Source organism: Scyliorhinus canicula, chromosome 7 (assembly GCF_902713615.1).
Source record: "Scyliorhinus canicula chromosome 7, sScyCan1.1, whole genome shotgun sequence".
Taxonomy (NCBI): domain Eukaryota; kingdom Metazoa; phylum Chordata; class Chondrichthyes; order Carcharhiniformes; family Scyliorhinidae; genus Scyliorhinus; species Scyliorhinus canicula.
Genome location: NC_052152.1, coordinates 21969135 through 21989271, shown reverse-complemented (window position 1 = coordinate 21989271; position 20137 = coordinate 21969135). Strand labels below are relative to the sequence as shown.

The window sequence follows — 20137 nt, the reverse complement described above, 5'->3', positions numbered from 1 at the left end:
TGAATCGCACCCATTATCTGTCACAGGCTGTCCTGGTCAGACATCAAGACTCTGGGTTGCAGTCCTTGTGCACAGGATTGAGTAAGTGCACTACAGACCTTTTTGATTTTATAAAATATGCCCCATGAATAAAGGCCGACACGTTCTACAAAGAAATACGATTATTGTTTAACCAGAAAATCTCTTCCAGCTGCTTATAATCGAGCACGCGACAGTAATGAATTCCTGCACATGCACATCATCTGGACTTTTCCTGTTTTGGAAAGTAGATTTTCTGCTGAGTAAATGTGTCACCGAGGATTTTTTTCCTTCAGTACGAATGCCGTGGCGGCCAGGATTGCTTCAGTTTTCCCAAATAGCTATGTGGGTGAATGCAAACGTGGTGTGGTGTGAGCTTCACCCACCTCCCACCCACCCACCCCCCCCCCCCCCCCCCCCCCCCCCCCCACCAGCACACACACAGCCACATACACTCCAGGAAGATCTCAGCTTTGATCCAAGACCGATGCAGAATTAGAGGCATTACAATTGGCCCCATTGCCCCTCGGTTAGGTAGCAGTTAGAATGTGGAGCGATGATTTTTCTTGCCTGTAGGGGGTGTTGTTGCTACTTATTTCAGGATCAAACAGTCACTTTTTTGTTAAAGTGCTGTTAGATAGGAGCAGAATTTGACCTTTGACCTGTTGAATACCTGCCCCTCGCCTAATGGTTCAGCTGGTTACAGCAGTAAGTGAGATCATGGGGACCAGGAAGCTCCCAAGCTGTTGCTGTTGCTGGGAAAATGGTTTGGAGTGGTTTAACTGGCTTCAGGCCTATGAGTTAGAGAGGGAAAAATCAGCCAAGGTTTATCTCTCCTGAGCACGACCGATAGGCCGAATTTAGTGTTCAGAAGAGATTTACTGCTCGGCGTCACCCTTTGCACTATGGTAGCACTCCTCCCTTTTGAGTCAGTAGTTATAGATTCAGCCAGCATTTCTGGGCTGGCACATCAATGAGGAAATGCTCACTTTCCATCTTCCAGTGAGGGCATTAAACACTCAAACAGATGCAAACGACCCTAATCACTGTTAAAAAAAGAGGCAGAAGGTTGTGATCAATCTATCCATGCCTCAACCAATATACTAAAACAGGTTATCTGATCATTTATGTTGTTTGCTAGACCTATCTATATGCAGATTGCCTCTGGCTGCAATGAATGGGATGTCTTTAAGCTTGTGAAGGTGCTCTTCAAATACGAGTTATTCCTCCTTTAACCTTATGCCCAGTCCAAACTCAGAACAAGGGATGATTTCATGTGGCCCAGATGTCCAAATGCCACTTTAAGATGGGAGCGTTGAAATCTCAACTTACCTCCCTGTGCTTCAGTTTTTAAAAATTACCTTATAGAATGTGGGCATTCTAGCTGGGCGAGCATTTATTGCCCATCCCTAATTTCCCACCCTTCTCTAACTGCTCTCCATTTTAGAGGACTTTTCAGAATCAAATTGCTGTGGGTCTGGAGTCACATGTAGGCCAGACCAAGTAAGGATGGCAGATTTCCTTCCCTAAAGGATATTAGTGAACCAGATGGTTTTTTAAAATGACAATCGACAATGGTTTCATTGTTATAATTAGACATTTAAAAAATTCAAATTTCACCATCTGCCATGGTGGGACGTGAACCGGGATCCACAGATCCTGCCCATGGTCTCTGGATTACTAATCTAGTGACAATACCACTATGCATTGCCTCCCTAAAGCTCTGTGTTACGTGTCAGAAATAGTCAGCCGACATGATTTTCCAAAGAATGGTCAGAGGGTGCACTCACCTCCAATTTAGGATGGTGGGAAGGCTCCTGATCCTGCCAGGCAATTAGGAGGCCCTCCAGCAATGGGAGAGTGACAGTCTGCCAATGCAGGTGAAAGGAAGAGAGAGCTCCTCAAAATGGAGAGGCCCTCTTAAATATTTTGTCAGGGCAATAGCTACCAGAGCACCATTGTGAAGGTTGAGGTTGTGAAGGTGCTCTTCAATTGTTTTTTTATAAATTTGTAGTACCCAATTTTTTTTTCCAATGAAGGGGCAATTCCCGTACCAGCCTCCCCGGACAGGCGCCGGAATGTGGCGACTAGGGGCTTTTCACAGTAACTTCATTGAAGCCTACTCGTGACAATAAGCGATTTTCATTTTCATTTCATTTTTCAATTTAGCGTGGCCAATCCACTACCCTGGACATCTTTGGGTTGTGGGGGTGAGACCCACGCTAGACACAGACAGTGACCTGAGGTCAGAATCGAACCTGGGTCCTCGGCACCCTGAGGCGGCAGGCTAACCACTGCGCCACTGTTCCACCCCCAGGAAGGTGCTCTCCAAATGCAACCTCTTTCTCCTTTAACTTTATACCCAGTCCAAAATCAGAAAAGAGGTGATTGCATGTGGCCCAGATGTCCAAATGCCAGTGGGTCATCTGTGTGCCATCTTTCTGGAAGGTCATGGGGCGGGGGATTTAAATTATTCTGGAACGTTGCCCCCACCATCGCCACACGTAGCTGCAGAATAGGTAAGATGTTGATTGAGGATCAAGTTGCAGTAATCGTGCAGTGACTGTCAACAAAAATTTTATCTTTCAGTGAGGACATCATCACACATCAACTGAATGGAAAGCCCAGGCTGTCGATGTTGACCATGACACCTGCTGTTGGAAAAAACCCGCCTTCAACACGGCAACAACAGGTCAGACTCCTGTTTAATAGTTTCAAAGTAACACTGCTCGGAATGTGTGTATATAACAAGCATGTAAAAGTGGCCTTTGCTGATGACACAAGATGGGATCATTAACAATCAGCAAGCAATCTTCAGCTTACTGTTTCTTTTCCATTGAATTCATTGCACAAAGAATCAGAGAGTGGTTATATTCGAGAAGGAGGCCATTCAACAATCATGTCCATGCTGGTTCTCTTCAAGAGCTACTCAACCTGTTGTGCTCCCTCACCCTGTCCCTGTAACCCCACAACCTGCAACCATTCTTTAAAAATTTTTCTACACCCTTTCCAATACTGTCACATTGATGCGCTAACAATTGCGCACAAAGACTCGAACCGGTACAAGAGAGGCTTTATTGCCGTGAGATGTTATCCTTCGACTGCAGCTGGTAGAATGGCAGCTCAGGAGAACTCATGAATATTTATACTGCTCCCTGTGGGCGGAGCTAGCCGGCAGGGGCTTACCGACAAACCTGTAATGCAGGTACTGCTGTACATCCACTAATACAGGCACACACATATATCCAGTGGTGGAAAACCACATTCACCCCCTGTTAAGAATGAGTCCGGCGGGGGTGACGTGAAACTATATACATAATCCATGATTTATTTACAGAGGGGAGGGGGAAAAAAATCAAGTGTCCATCTTGCAACCCGGTGCCCGTCATAGGTTGAGTCTGACCGGTGGTCTGACGGTTCGTTGAGAGCGACGCAGCAGTGGTGGCGACGTCTGCACAGGCGGTGTTGGCGTCGACGGCATCGGTGGTGGCGGTGTTGGTGCTGGCCAGTGGCTGGGCGACTCCGGGAGCGTACCAAAATCTTCCATGTCCTCTAGTGTGGGCAGGGGAATGAGGGATGGACCTGGTGGGGCTGATGCTGGGGGCGCCGGGGAAGGGGAGAGTGGCGCATGGGTGGGGAGGTGTGTGGGAGTGGGATCGGCACCCGAGGGAGCCAGGTCCCTGAGCGAGACTGTATCCTGGCGGCCATCGGGGAACTCTACGTAGGCATACTGGGGGTTTACGTGGAGCGGGCGTACCCTGTCCACCAGAGGGTCCGCCTTGTGGAATCCGACATGCCTACACAGGAGGACTGGGCCCTGGAGCAGCGAGCCAAGTCGGGAGCGACACCCCGGATGTAGACTTCCTAGAGAAGGTAAAAACACGCTCATGGGGTATGTTGTTAGTCGCGGTGCACAGCAGTGACCGAATGGAGTGGAATGCATCAGGGAGGACCTGCTGCCAGCGAGCAGCTGGGAGGTTCCTGGACCGTAGGGCCAGCTGGACGGCCCTCCAAACCGTCCTGTTCTCCCTCTCTACCTGTCCGTTTCCCCGGGGGTTGTAGCTGGTCGTCCTGCTGGAGGCAATACCCCTGCTGAGCAGGAACTGACGCAGCTCATCACTCATGAATGAGGATCCCCTGTCGCTGTGGATGTAGTTGGGGAAACCGAACAGAGCGAATATGGAATCGAAGGCCTTGATGTCAGTGGCAGACGTCATATCCGGGCATGGGATGGCGAAGGGGAACCTAGAGAATACATCGACCACACTAAGGATGTAGGTGTTGCGGTCGGTGGAGGGGAGGGGTCCTTTGAAATCCACGCTGAGGCGCTCAAAGGGGCGGGACGTTTTCACCAGGCGCGCGCGGTCTGGCCGGTAGAAGTGCGGCTTGCACTCCACAGAGACCTGGCAGTCCCTGGTGACTGTCCGTACTTCCTCGACGGAGTAGGGCAGATTGCGGCCTTTGACTAGGTGGTACAACCGAGTGACCCCCGGATGGCAAAGGCTATCGTGCAGGGCACGAAGCTGGTCTACTTGTGCGCGGGCACATGTACCTTGGGAGAAGGCGTCTGGGGGCTCGTTGAGCTTGCCGGGGAGATACAAGATCTCGTAATTATAGGTGGCGAGTTCGATTCTCCACCGCAAGATTCTATCGTTTTTGATCTTGCCCCGCTGCCTGTTGTTAAACATGAAGGCTACCGACCGTTGGTCAGTGAGGAGAGTGAACCTCCTGCTGATCAGGTAATGCCTCCAGTGCCACAACACCTCAACGATAGCCTGGGCCTCCTTTTCAACAGACGAATGTCGAATTTCGGAGGCATGGCGGGTAGGGGAAAAGAATGTCACGGGTCTGCCTGCCTGGTTTAGAGTGGCAGCAAGGGCGATATCTGAAGCGTCGCTCTCTACTTGGAAGGGCAGTGTCTCGTCTACTGCATGCATCCCGGCCTTGGCTATGTCTGAGCGAATACGGGCGAAGGCCTGTTGTGCCTCGGCCGTGAGGGGAAATTGCGTGGACTGGATCAATGGGTGGACCTTGTCTGCGTATTGTGGGACCTACTGGGCATAGTAAGAAAAGAACCCCAGGCATCGTTTGAGAGCCTTGGGGCAGTGGGGGAAGGGAAGCTCCATGAGGGGGAGCATGCAGTTGGGATCGGGCCCCAGTAGTCCGCTTTGGACTACGTAGCCGAGGATGGCTAAGCGGTCTGTGCTGAACACGCACTTCTCCTTGTTATAAGTGAGGTTGAGGCGAGATGCGGTGTGGAGAAATTTGGCAAGGTTGGCGTCATGGTCCTGCTGTTCGTGGCCGCAGATGTTGACATTGTCTAAGTACGGAAACGTGGCCCGCAGTCCGTACCAGTCAACCATTCAGTCCATTTCTCTTTGAAATACCGAGACCCCGTTAATGACGCCGAAGGGAACCCTAAGAAATTGATAGAGTCGACCGTCTGCCTCGAAGGTAGTGTAGGGACGGTCCGATTTACGGAAAGGGAGCTGGTGGTAGGCGGATTTCAGGTCAATTGTTGAGAAGACCCGGTACTATGCAATCTGATTGACCATATCAGATATGCGAGGGAGGGGGTACGCGTTGAGCTGCGTGTACCGGTTGATGGTCTGGCTGTAGTCCACGACCATCCTGTGTTTCTCCCCAGTTTTAACCACCACCACTTGGGCTCTCCAGGGGCTGTTGCTGGCCTCGATAATACCCTCCCGACCCTTCGGACCTGATGAAGGTCTTGTCCGGGGTGCTGTACCATCTGCTCCTGGTGGCGACGGGCTTGCAATCTGATTGGCAAAGAGGGAGGGAGGGTCAACCTTGAGGGTCGTGAGGCCACAAATGGTGAGTGGGGGTAGGGGTCCGCCGAATTTGAGGGTGAGGCTCTGGAGGTTACATTGGAAATCCAGGCCCAGCAAAAGTGTCGCACAGAGGTTGGGGAGAACTTACAGGCTGAAACCACTGAATTCAACGCCTTGTACGGTGAGTTTGAACAGACAGAAACCCCGGATCGGTACAGAGTGGGATCTGGAGGCCAGGGAGATCCACTGGTTGGCGGGATGGGCCGCGAGGGAGCAGCGCCTTACCGTGTCCGGATGGATGAAGCTATCCGTGCTCCCAGAGTCGAGTAGGCAGTAGGTCGCGTGGCCGTTGATGAGCACCGTCGTTGAAGCGGTAGCCAGGTTGCGAAGACAGGATTGGTCGAGCGTCATGGAGGCGAGTAGCGAGCGGGCGATCGTCCGAAGAGTCTGAAGAGTCCGACGAGAAGCGGCAGCGACCCAGGTCCCGTAGTCCAGTCCCGAGGGGAGGACAAAATAGCGGCGTCTGAAGTACCTGCGGGGAAGAAGATGGCGGCGCCCATGCAGTGCACGTTGTGGGGGCGGGGAAGATGGCGGCGCCCACTGGCCGCACGTGGACCCGGTGGAGGAAGATGGCGGCACCCACGGTGCGTACATTGCGGGGGCGGCGATAGATGGCGGCGCCCACTGACCGCAAGTGGACCTGGGGGGAGAAGATGGTGGCGCCCACTGGTCGCACGTGGCCCCGGAAGCAGCGGACGGCGGGTCCTATTGCACGATCGGCTGAGGAAAGGGGGAGAGGTCGGGCGCGATAGCGGCAACTGTGCGGGCCCGACACAACACTGCAAAGTGGCCTTTCTTGCCACAGGATTTACAGGTCGTGGCGCGGGCCGGGCAGTGCTGGTGGGGCTGCTTCTGCTGGCCGCAGAAGTAGCAGCGGGGACCCCCAGAGAGCGCGGTGTGGCGAGCACCGAGGCATACTGTGCGGGAGCGGCCCCAGTCGGTGGGGGGGGGGGGTCGGTTGCGGGGTCCACGAGGGGTAGGATGGGTGGGCCGGGCGGCGGGCGTGGTAGGATTGTACGTCACGGGAAGTGACCGTCATAGAGAGCACTAAAGTCTTTGTCGCCGCTAGATCGAGCGTGGCCCCTTCCAGCAGTCGTTGCCGGATGGTGTCCGATGAAATACCCGTCACAAAAGCATCTCACATGAGGAGATTGGAATGTTCCGTGGCCGTGACGGCCTGACAGTCACAGTCCTGTACTAGAGGGATAAGGGCCCGCCAGAAGTCCTCAATGGCGAGTACATGCCTCGCAAACAGAGTGTTCGTCGACTGGACGTAATTTTCTTTGAGGAGTTCCATGGCGCGTGCATAGTTCGGCGCGTCCTATATCAGCGGGAACACGCTGGAGCTCAACCTTGAGTAGAGGAGTTAAATTTTCTGAGCTTCCGATGGTCTAGGGTCCGCTGAGGTGATGTAGGCCTCGAAGCAAGCCAGCCAGTGGTTAAAGTCTTTTCTGGCGTTCGGCGATTGCGGATCCAGCTGCAAGCGGTCGGGTTTAATTCTGATGTCCATGATGCGGAAAATCCCACGGTAATAAATTGATGCGCTAACAATTGCACACAAAGACTCGAACCGGTACAAGAGAGGCTTTATTACCGTGAGATGTTATCCTTCGACTGCAGCTGGTAGAATGGCAGCTCAGGAGAACTCATGAATATTTATACTGCTCCCTGTGGGCGGAGCTAGCCGGCAGGGGCTTACCGACAAACCTGTAATACAGGTACTGCTGTACATCCCCTAATACAGGCACACACATATACAGTGCTGGATCACCACACACATCCTTCCTGAAGTGTGGTGCTCAGAATTGGACACAATACTCCAGATGAGGCTAAATTAGTCTTTGATAGAGGTTCACTATGACTTCCGAGTCAGCGATTTAAAAAGCCCAGGATGCTGTATGCATTTTTGGCCACATTCTCAAGCTAACCTTCAACGAATTTTAAACAAATACCGGCATAAACTGCCTTCTGCCCCTTTAAAATTATGGTTAGAAAATTATATTACCCAATAGGGCAAATAAAGGGCTCTCTCGACTGAAGGTCGGGTTTTATTGATGAATAAGGACATTAAATTCAAAACCTAATAATAAAATACATTAACCTCCTGCAGGGCAAATAATAAAGTAGAGAGAAGTTCAAAGTGTAAAGAATATAGAAAAACTGCAATATCCATCAAGAATTTAAAAAGTAAATTTCAAAAATACACCCAGGACGGTAAGAACAATAAGATAGTTATTTTAGTATTAAGGGGTAGTCAAGCAAAGGCAGAGATGGTAAGAGATTAATGAGGTAAGCTTGTAGTGGAGGGCGAAGGAATAGCAGAGGTACCAAATAAGTAATAGAAATAGAACATGACGGGAACACTTTGCAGGCTAGGTGGTCCAGCCACACATGGGGCGGGATTCTCTCAGCCCGGGGCCGGAGAATCACCGTGACCGGGCCACACCGCCGGCATGCGATTCTCCGCAGATCGGGGCCCACCAATCAGCGGGCTGGCCTCTCTGTTCCCCGGCATCTTTTCCTACGTGCCGGCCTCTGTACTCCTGTGCCATGTTGCGCGGGGCCAGTGCGTTGAAGGAGGCCACTGTGCATGCGCGCGTTGGCGCCGGCGCCGGCGCCACTATGCATGTGTGCGTTGGCACCAACGCCATTGCGCATGCGCGGATCCCACGGCGCACAGTTTGCGCCGGGATCGGCAGCTGGAGGGGCATGAACCCTTCCAGTGCCATGCTGGCCCCCTGTAGGGGCCAGAATTATTCCTGGCAGTGGTCTGTTCACGCCATCGTAAAACGCGATGGTGTTTAAATCCAGCGCTTTTTTGTTTTTACTTCACATTTCCAGAACCAGCAATCTTTCTCCTTCATTATGCAAATGGATGCACGACAGGTAGTCTTGTGGTGTAGTGGGTAGTATCCCTGCCTCAAAACCAAAAGCTCCAGGTTCGAGTCCCATCCCAGGACTTGATGGCCAAGGGACATGTGTTCATAACGAGGTCAGATAGGTTGAGTGCCCACCTGCAAATCCTTCCAAACGTGCCAATAGCTGGCAGTAAGAGTGAGAGAGACTCCTGGTCAGTCAGGCTTCATGTGGAGTGGCCCCTCTCAATCTACAAGCACCTAGTGACAGACTAGCAACCTGTTCCAGGAATTACTAATCATGGAATCTTATGAAAGTCTGCCTTAGTGCATCATTCAGTGCGGGAAGAGAAGATACAAAATAAGTACTTTGCTTCGGTTTTCCAGAGGAGATGAATAAATTGGAATTGTAGAAACAACAGAAGTAGGTGTACCACTATCAGTGGAGATTATTATTCAACAACAACATGCATTGTTTATACTGTCTCTAATCCCAAGGCACTATAAGGAATATTTGTGAACAAAATTCTACCAAAGAGAAATAGTACTTGCACCTAAAAGTATCTCAGGCTTAAGGTGGACAAACCATCAGGACATAGGCCCGAACATTTGAGATGGTAGGGTTTCCCATCCCACCATTTGAAGAGTGGGTGGGGAACACATCCCTGTTAACACAACCGAGCGTGTATCCATTTCACACTCCAACAAGCATTACTCCCATAGGCAGGATTTTTACCCCTCACCCGGGAGGAAGTCCAGCCTTTGAGAGCTGTCGGCTAATCTGGAGCACGGCAGTGACTGCAGCACCAGAGGCTGCAGTGGACAGAAGTGGAACTTCATGCAGTCCATGGAGCTTAAATCCCAGGGGTGCACAGAAAGGTGCGTTTCTTTGGGTGTCAGCGAAGGGAATGTAGGCTAGGACTTGAGGAGGGGGTAATCGGAGATTGGGATGTCGGGAGAGGCAATGGGGGAAGGGTGGGGGAGATGGAGGTCTAACTAGTGCTATTTCAGGTTCCCCGCCAACACGTTTTTAAACTAGGGAAGTGTGAAATAGTACGAATGAGCTTTCCGTCCACCCTGACTTCTCAGCACTTTTACACTGGAAGGAGGAGGCCTCACATGGGTCACTTGCCCGTTCTCCAGTTGAGGACCTTAAGTGGCCAATTATTGACTGGTTAATGGCCATTTCTCATTCAGCCTCAATTTTCAGGTTGGTGGGAGGATTTCCCGGATGTGGGGGGAAGTCTCAAAATGATTGGGTTTAAGCTCGGGGGGGGGGGGGGGTGCGGGTTGCATCTCCATCAGAGGCCCCCTCCTAACTTCAATGCAACCCTCCTCACCCCCCTTCACTTAAGGTCTGCTGGCCGTTGGACCTCCCTCTCTCATCCGGCCTCCTTCCTGACACCCCAATTCCCCACCACAAACCCCCCCCCCACCAGTTCTTCCCTTCCATCCCCACACTGAGACCCCGAAAACTCACCTTGCCATGTACTCCCGGGATTTAGGAGCTGTGGATTTTATGGAGTTCCGCTTCCAACCACTGCAGCTTCTGGCGCTGCAGTATAGATCTGTGATTAGCCGACAGCTCTCTAAGGCGGGACCTCCTTCCTCATGTGGTGGAATTCCCACATTCAGCCCATTAATGCTTGTTGGAGAATGGGATGAGTCCAGGTCAGGCAGTTTCAGTTGGGATGCGATCCTTCGAATGGTGGGAAGGGAAACTCCACTATCCCGAAGTACCCTGTACATTACATAGCTCAACCAGAATATTACCTGGAATAACTTATTTACAGCAATGAAGAGAAATCTTTCCTCACTAAGGCTCAGAAAGTTAAGGGTGACCCGACAGGTCCACCAGATAACGGTGGATAAATGTTGACACATTATTTCCCCAGTTTGGGAAGATGGTAATGAGAGGGCCCATATTTAATACCACCCCAGAAAGCATTAAACGGGAGTGGTAAAAAATGTATTTGATGCTGAGGAAGGTTTGGGGATGGAACCAAGGTCAATAAATTATTTTAGAAAGGGATAGCGGAGAAAGGGAAACATTAAAAGGTGTGAGGAACGTACAATAGAGCAGGTTTACAAAAGGTAGCTCCTGCGGAGAAGAATACCAACACACTCTTAGTGGATCAAAATAAACAGATTAATAGTTGCATTCAAAAAAGTGCTGAGTAATTTTATAACAGAGTTTGTAGAAGAAAAGTGCCAGTCACAAAGTATAGCCCACATCTAAAAATGTGATTTTAATTTTTTACCTTTCACCCTCAAGTCAAGGGGTGTTCATGATGGAAGAAAAAAAGATGATTCCTTATATTATGCTTGGTGTCACCCTTAGAAGTGTCAGTATTGTTTGGTACAATAATTTGTAAAATGTTCCCTTTTAGCACTGCCCCAACAATAGAGATCGGTTTCCTCTTGAAGAATACGTTTCTGATTCTGCTGCAGTCAATGCAGGGGAATTTCTCCCGATTGTCCTTAAACCCAATCTCAGGGGAACGTCCCCATCATTATTAGCTTCATAAATAAGATAAGAATGTGCCTATTTCTGGTTAGTTTTGTGCTGTGGCCCTGTGCCCATCAGGAAATGGGTGGAACCTGCTTCAACTCATTTAATGTGAGATACAGCCTTCAGGTGTTTCATCCATCAATCTAACATGGAAGCAAACGCAAGGCCCAGAGGTAAAAAGGCAGCTCCACCCTGTTTCTCTTTTCAACATTTTAGAATTTATTTTTGCATTAAATTACCGAGCCTTCAACTCCTCCCCTCAAGGAGCTCCTACTCCTTTCCTCAATCTGTTTTCTCTCCTCTTTTTCTGCTTCAATTATGGGACATCTCGAGCAAGGCTAGCATTTGTTACCCATTCCTGATTGCCCTTCAGAAGGTGGTGGTGAACCACCTTCTTGAGCTGTTGCAGTCCATGTGATATAGATAACACCCACGGTGCTGTTTGTGAGGGGGTTCCAGCATCTTAACCCAGTGAAAATAAAGGAACGGTGATATATTTCCGAGTCAGGATGGTGTGGGCTTGAAGGGGAACTTGCAGTTGATGGCGTTCCCATGTGCCGGCTAACCTTGTCCTTCTTAGTGCCTGAGGTCTTGGGTTTAGAAGATGCTGCAGAAGAAGCCTTGGTGTGTTTCTCCAGTACATTGTGTAGATTATACCCATTACAGACATGGGGTGGAGTTTCATGGCCCTGTCCCATTGGAGGTGAACCATTACAAAATCCATTGATTAGAGCAGGACGGAAATTCCTCCCAGTGGGGGGAGTGGGTACTGTAAAAGTACATGAAGTGAATGTTTAAGGTAGTGGATTGGGTGACAGTCAATGGGCTGCTTTATCCTGGATGGTGTTAACTTCCTGAAGTCTTAATGGATGGTCTTTGATGAAGCAGCTGAAGATGGTTGATCCAAGTACATTAGCCTGATGAACTCCTGCAGTGATGTCTTGGAGTTTGGATGATTGGCCTCCAACAATAACAACCATCTTCCTTTGTGCAAGGGCTTTTTCAAGTTAGTGGAGAGCTTTCCCTTGATTCCCACTGACATCAATATTATTCAGGCTCCTTGATGACACATTCTGTCAAATTTTGCCTCGATATCAAGTGCAGGCACTCACACTCGCCCCTGGAGCAGACTATCAGTGACCAGGTTGTTGGTGACCACATGCCGTGTGATAACACTGTCAATGATATCTTTAATATTGTTGGGTAGTGTTGTAGCTGCACTGGAACAGATTGGTTAGAGGTACTTCTTTTGTTGTGTCCAGTGCAATCAGCCGTTTCTTGATATCAGGAGAAGTGAATCAAATTGTCTGAAGACTGGCTTCTGAAATGCTGGAGACTGTAGGGACAGGCTGAGATGGACCATCCACCCAGCACTTCTGGCTGAAACTTCAGCATTATCTTTTGCACTAATGTGCTGGGTTACCCCATCATTGAGCATGGGGATGATTGTGAGGCTGCTTCCAGCTATTTGTTTAATTAACCACCAGCATTCAGGGCTTCAAAGCTTTGAATGGCACCTTGTTTTTCGGAGTTCCTGATGCCACTCCTGGGTGCTCTTTCCTACATCTAATTGATGCAAGTTTGGTCCCTGGATTGATGGTAATGGTAGGGTGTTGGATATGCCAAACCATGAGGTTACAGATTGTGGTTGAATATAATTCTGCGGCTTCTAGTGGCCAACAGCACCTCATGAATGCTCAGTTTGAAGCTGCTAGATTTGCAGGTAGTAGTTTGCAAATAATGGTTCACAGAGGCAGCTGCACGTGTAAAAGTGCAGCTGGCTTCAAACAGATTAAACTTTCAGAATTCGGATGTCAAAAACATAAATTATGTGTTTTAAGACATTTGCGCAAAATGTCCAAAGCTTTTGGAGATATCTGTAGCAGTAGAGTACCCTTTTTAAGAGGTTCAGGTACTCTTTAGGAGAAGTGAGTTGCCTGTTGTTAGAGGACAGTTGCCCATTTTGGAGAGGATAGATACCCTTTTGGATCGTTAGGGTTCAACATCAATGTGTTCAAAAAGTCGATAAGCTTAATTGCCAAGTTGTCAAGTCATTAAAATACTTTAAAGTTTTGAAAAAAAACAGCTTGTTGTGGCTGCTTGAAAATTTTATCAGATGTCTGTTGACACGAGTCAGAAGGGTATTGTTACATAATTAGTGCTGTACGAATGATTCCAAAAGCTATCATGATCACACATGTAGGAATTTAAATGTATCAAATGGGTTTTAATGAATGATAGTGTTTTTTAAAAAGTGAAGACTGCCATAGACACAAATTTATTGAAGTTAGTTTCACATGGCTCCTGAGCTCTGCCTGTGGTCAATACTGGGTGAGTCGGCATGGAGACAGGTCTTTAAAAAGTCTACCTAAGCACACAGCAGGCCCTGTGGTTGCCTCCGAATTATTTCCAGGGCAACAGGCCTGAATCCTGGAATTACCTGATCCTCCTCCCCACACTCCCAGGAACAAAAACCTGAAGATCTGGGCAGTCTCCCCAGCCGCATTTGCGTGAAGATTCGGGCGTGAAAATTCAGCCCACTCGCAGGGCACTTGAGCACCTATTCTAGGCTTACATTTCAGTATCATACTGAAGGAATGCTGCATTATTGGAGCTGCCATCTTTCAATTAAGATGTTTAGCTCAGGTCCCATCTGTCTGCTAAGATTGGTGTTAAAAACCCCTTGGCACCATTCAAAGGTAAATCAAAAGTTCGGTTGTCCAGGGCAACATTGTCCACTCATTGACACCATAAAAAGAGATGAAATCATTTATATATTTTCTAATTTGTAGGATCTTGCTTAATGTGAATTAGCTCACTCATTTGCCTACGGAATCTCAGCTGATCCACACGCAGCAGGAAGGTCTGTCAGGTTCCCATCTGTCAAAGATGGTGGCTTTGCTTTGGCTCTTTAAGTGTTGGTGTTGCAAGCCTCCATCCTATTCATCAGAGGTCCCATAGAATCATAGAAAAGTTACAGTGCAGAAAGAGGCCATTCAGAACATCATGTTGGACCACTAAAGAGGCACTCCCCACCATTCACTCACTTCAGTGACCCTAACCAGTTGCGTTTTGGGAACTAGCTGGCTGGTAAAGCTAGAATGCTTGGTTAAAACGGAACTAATTTCCAATGTGCATTTAAAATGACTTACTGCTTGCTTGCAAACTTGCCCAGATAAAGCGTGAAAGTGGGCAGGATGATGTCAAGATCCCAATCTGACATCGCTTTCAGGTGATTCACTCCCCACAAACGCCTGCACCTGTGTCTCCTACCAGTCAACATTCTGCCATGTCCTTCAAAAACGATTAATTGACTGTGAAGTACTGTGTGGTGTTCGCAGCAAGGTTACATAGTCAGCCCAAGAAAATCCTGGGTGCAAGCCTAGGTCGTACCACACAGTGGCGTTACACACTAGAACACCACAGCTTATTTTCTTGTTTCTATTTATCCCTTTGGGCATTGTGTCTTCAAAGTTTAGTGTTTAAAAAGAAATAGAATGGCATACTAGAAAAAAATGCTAGATACAGAATTTTAGGAGCACTGAATATAATAGTATTGAGAAAGTAATTAAGATTTTAATATATGTTATTATCAAATGTGTCTTGACAATAATTTTGTAATTATTACAGATATTTGAAAAGGTGAGGAAAAGCAATAATAATCTTTATTAGTGTCACAAGTAGGCTTACATTAACACTGCAATGAAGTTACTGTGAAAATTCCCTAGTTGCCACATTCCAGTACACAGAGGGAGAATTCAGAATGTCCAATTCACCAACCAAGCACGTCTTTCGGGACTTGTGGGAGGAAACCAGAGCACCCGTAGGAAACCCACGCAGACACGGGGAGAACGTGCAGACTCCGCACAGACAGGGACCCAAGCAGGAATCGAACCTGGGTCCCTGGAGCTGTCAAACAACAGTGCTACCCACTGTGCTACCTTGCTGCCCACATTCACTGGAAAAGGTACATTCACAAACAAACCGCCAGTGACTTTAAAAAAGACGCCAAAATCACAGGAGAAAGATTTAGGAGAAAGTCAAGAATTTCTTTCCCTACTCCCTGAGCAATTAAACTAGTTAGCCATAGCTCATTGTTTGGGGAATCTAACCAGCCCACATCCCTGGTACTACCCATACTGAGCACATCTAAATCAATTTAATCACTTTACACTGTTATTCTAAATAGTTGCTCATGACTACAACTTTGTCTCTTTGTCTTTGTCAAAGATTTGACAATCTTTGTCTCTTCTTTCACTTAATAATGAAACCAAATTACCAAACAATGGTACCAAACAAAGAAACCAAACAATGAAACCAAATGAAACCAAAAGGGGCTGGTTTAGCTCACTCAGCTAATTCGCTGGCTTTTAAAGCAGACCAAGCAGGCCAGCAGCACGGTTCGATTCCCGTACCAGCCTCCCCGGACAGGCGCCAGAATGTGGCGACTAGGGGCTTTTCACAGTAACTTCATTGAAGCCTACTCGTGACAATAAGCGATTTTCATTTTTCATTTCAAATTTACCATTTTAGTCGTAAAATAGGCTAACGGGCTGGTTTTATGTGCCTTTGGTGGGTGTGTTTCCCATGGGGGTGCATGTAAAGTAGGACAAGTACCACTACCGTCCCACCCATCCCTGAACTCACGCCCATAATATTGGACGTCGGGGATGTATAAATTACCACCATATTTAAATACATAGTCAAGGATTAATCAGGCTTGTTATCAAGCCAATTACCCCCAATAGTATGGTCTTTAGGGCTGCCCTTTGCCAACAGTGGGGCAGTCTCCCGAAGGTCTAAACCCCCCTCCCACCCCACCTCCCTTAGCTCCCTTCCCCCTCACCTCCATATTACTCCATCTCGGACATTTTCACAAATATACTCAGGATGCCCCTGCAGCTGTCAATGAGAGGAACTCTCACCTCCCAATGGCTCGGCAGACTCCAGTGACATGGAAAGATTGGCAGCTCTCTGGTAAGGTTGCCAAGATCAGAGGTTATGAATTCTATGGCAAGTAACTCACCTCCTGACTCTCCAAATCCTTTCCACCATCTACAAGGAGCAAGTCAGGAGTTTAATGGAATACTCTCCACTAGCCTGGATTACTGCAGCTCCAACAACACTCAAAAATCGAGAACAAAGCAAGCACCTTGATTGGCACCCTATTCACCATCTTAAAGATTGACCGCCTCCACCACCAATGTTCAGTGGCAACAGTGTGTACAACATACAAGGTACACTGCAGCAATTCACCATGGCTACTTCGATAACACCTTCCAAACCTGTAACCTCTTTCAACTAGAAGGGCAAGGGAGGGGGCTGGCATGGTGGCACAGTGGTTCACACTGCTGCCTCACAGCACCAGGGGCTTGGGTTCAATTCCGGCCTTGGGTGACTGTTTGTGTGGAGTTGCATTTTCTTCCCTTGTCTATGTGGGTTTCCTCCGGGTACACCGGTTTCCTACCACAGTCCAAAGATATGCAGGTTAGGTGGATTGACCATGATAAACTACACCAAAGTGTCCAAAGGTTAAGTGGGGTTACAGGGATCGGGCGGGGAATTGGGCCCAGGTAGGGTGCTCTTTCGGGGGAGGGTTGGTGCCGACCCGATGGGCCCAATGGCCTCCTTCTGAACTGGGAGATTCTATGATGATCTAATTTTCATTTATTAATAATAAAAGCATTGAGATGGGCAGAACAATTCTTTGTCTGACAGTCAAGAATTATCCAATCAGATGATGAAGAGTCCATCCGATTTCTGATTGTTGTGGAAGATGATGTACCACAAAGATAATCATATTAGGCAACCAATGATGAGAGCATGGGGGCGGTGCAGTTGCAAACAGCCAATCATGTGATAAAACCTCCAAGGATGCGGCCAACCAGAGTTGCCAACCCTGTCTGTTACATATATCTATTTCAAAGTAACTATGGAAGAGCTAACTTAGCACAGGCTTGGCAAATGCTGATTCACATAAAAAATATTTGGTAGTTAAGCGTCAGTCACCATCAACTGGTGCATTCTCCATGGCAACGCCTTTAATAATCAGAGTCCACTGGCGAACCAATCAGCACCCACTTCTCATGCAGTATAAAATTTCCCCTGACATTGGTATTCTTGCGATTGTCCTGATCAGTACAAGATGAAAAGATTTGACAGAACTTCTTTTTTCAGCAATACTATAGTTCTCTGCTACCAAAGAATTCTTTGTATGGAGCTGGATACTTTCCTCAACTCTTCAGAACCAGAGAGAAGTTTATTTCCTTGTCAAACCACTTTACTGTTGACGTGCAAACACTCATCAGAAATTGATCTTTTTACATTCAAGATGCCACTCAGTGTCAGAGCTGGCGATTGGCTGAAATCACAACCAATCAGAAAATAATTTTCACTGAGAAATCTGATGCTACCTCTAAAATGGATGCAATGAACCAAGAAAAAAGTAAAAAATTTGGTTAATTGTAGGAAAAGGTTAAAAAAGATAAAGCAAGTTCAATTAGGTTAAAATTACAGTTAATAGATTAGGTAGGGACAGACCAGATAAATAATTAGGAAAAAAGGTCTAGTTACTTGGATTTCCACCTCTCCTCAGTATGCATGTTTCATTGAGAGTCCAGACTGCTAAAGACATGGGTGCGATTTAACCAAAACGTTTCTAACGGCCAGAGATCGGAAAATCCCGCCTGAGGTCAATGGACTTCTCCATTGTCTGTGTCTCGCCCGCAGCGGACGAATCCAGCCCTAAGTGTAATTTTGGGCAGGTTTGGTGGGTTGTTATCCACTGGCTTTTTACGTGAGATCCATATCGGTATACACCCACACTTAGTCCTTTTTTGGGCTTTGGGGAGTTTCTCCCAGGTCTAGCCCACACTTTCCCCGTTCCTGAGACTAAGGGTGCCAGCTTCCAGATGGAAAAGTAGTTCGCCGTGGTGCAGCATGATTGGTGAAAGCTGGGTGATCATGCTCCCAGGATTTACCTGGCTCGCAATGCCTCGTGAGATTCAACACAATATCGCAAGATGTTGCAAGGGGAATCCCATCCACAATGGGCAGGATTAGTTTTTGGCAAATCTGTACATTAGAGCTGGCCAGTCAGCCTTACTCTAATGGCTCATTTAAATATGTTGATCTGTAGCTCACCAATGGGGTGAGATCCAGATCGCGATGCTCCACGAGGTTCGATTGAACCTCTCAAGGCGTTTTGAGCATCGCAAATCTCACGAGAGGCCTCTCGCAAGATTCAATGGCCAGGTTGCAACAACAAGTTGGCCGTGATGAGGCCGTTAAATTGTGCTTATTAGCTCAGCAGGGAATTTATCGTTACCAGTGAAGTGAGTTGTTGACATTGCTTGATTGTCTTTTTTAAGTGGTTGTAATAAGTCGTTATTTCTGTGAACTCTTTTATCAATGACTCAGAGTATTTATTTGGACACAATGTAGAAGTGTGAAGTGTTTGAAGCCTCTGTTGTTGATACTTCACATTCTTGACATATGCAGTTGTAGGAATAGTAGTTCATTCTCAAAGATTTTTCTCAGCAGTTCCACACTTGCCATTGTTATCATACAGGTGATTGGTTCTGCACATTGTGCTGGATGAATGAGCACAGATTGCCCTTGAGTTGGCAAGAAGAGTATGAAGGGCCATGGGGAGTAGCTGTGGGACATGCGTTGACATTGGCGATATGAGGGTCTATGAGTAGTGCCCAGGCGCACAGTAAAACCTTTTGAACTTATCTTTCAAAAGGTTTCTGAATCTATTCTATGGTTCTTGTCTCCACAAAAGGGCTGTGAACCATGAGTCATGGAGAAGCTGGCCTGCCTCCATGTCAATTGTGGAGAGCTTGGAGAAGCAATGTCCACAATGGAGCTGGCCAGGTCAGGAATGCAGAGTGTGGGATTTCTCCCTGCATCCTTACCCATGCTAGTGGAAAATGAGTTGCAGACATGGAGGCAAAATCCCAGAATTGGATCCCCCTGAGACTAAGTGCGCGAGCTTCCAGACGGAAACGTAACTCGCCGTGGCGCAGCGTGGTTGGTGAAAGCTGGGAGATCACGCTCATAGAATCATAGAATTTACAGTGTAGAAGGAGGCCATTCGGCCCATCGAGTCTGCACCAGCTCTTGGAAAGGGCACCTGACCCAAGCCAACACCTATCCCCATAACCCAGCAACCCCACCCAACACTGAGGGCAATTTTGGACACTAAAGACAATTTCGCATGACCAATCCACCTAACCTGCACATCTTTGGACTGTGGGGGGAAACCGGAGCACCCGGAGGAATCCCACGCACACCTGGGGAGAACGTGCAGACTCCGCGCAGACAGTGACCCAAGCTGGGAATCGTACCTGGGGCCCTGGAGCTGTGAAGCAATTGTGCTAACACTATGCTACCATGCTCCTGGGATCTACCAGGCTCCCAATGAATGATTGTAATAGAATGGGTCCAGAAATGTCTCAACACTGTGAAAGTCTGGGCTTCATTCATTTTGCTTGAAAACTATCTTCTTCCCAATTCCAGCCTATTTTCACATCACATTTTCATGGGTTGGAAGGCTTTGAGTATAAAATGCACACATACCTTTTTCAAGGTCGGGATCTCAATTGTGAGGATGACAGGAAAACCGTATTTCTTCCCATGCACTATTTTCATGAGCAGGTGCAGATTTTGGAAACCCTAAAAAATGCACCTTTGTTTGTCACCACTGGGGGAAAGCCTGCTGACAAATCTGAAACATTCTGGAAGGTAAGTGTACAATGTTTTTACGCATTGAAATATCACAGTTAGATGTTCAGTGTAATGTAGATGTGTTTTAATACAAATTTCAATTTAGGTCCCTCTCCTGCACAGGTAACTCAAGCATTACTTTGGTCACCGTCGTTTAAGTGTTGACATTC

The 20137-nt window shown here is 47.9% G+C and overlaps 1 protein-coding gene across 3 annotated transcripts in view; it reads left to right on the top strand.

Annotated features, from left to right (window-relative positions):
* Positions 1-20137, top strand: part of erg (ETS transcription factor ERG) — a 311232-nt gene that overhangs the window by 138316 nt on the left and 152779 nt on the right. For all 3 annotated transcript variants that reach the window (XM_038801502.1, XM_038801499.1, XM_038801501.1), the window contains exon 2: positions 2608-2710. In XM_038801502.1, the coding sequence (XP_038657430.1) occupies positions 2654-2710 (57 nt within the window). In that variant the 5' untranslated portion in view covers positions 2608-2653. The remainder of the gene's footprint in view (positions 1-2607; positions 2711-20137) is intronic.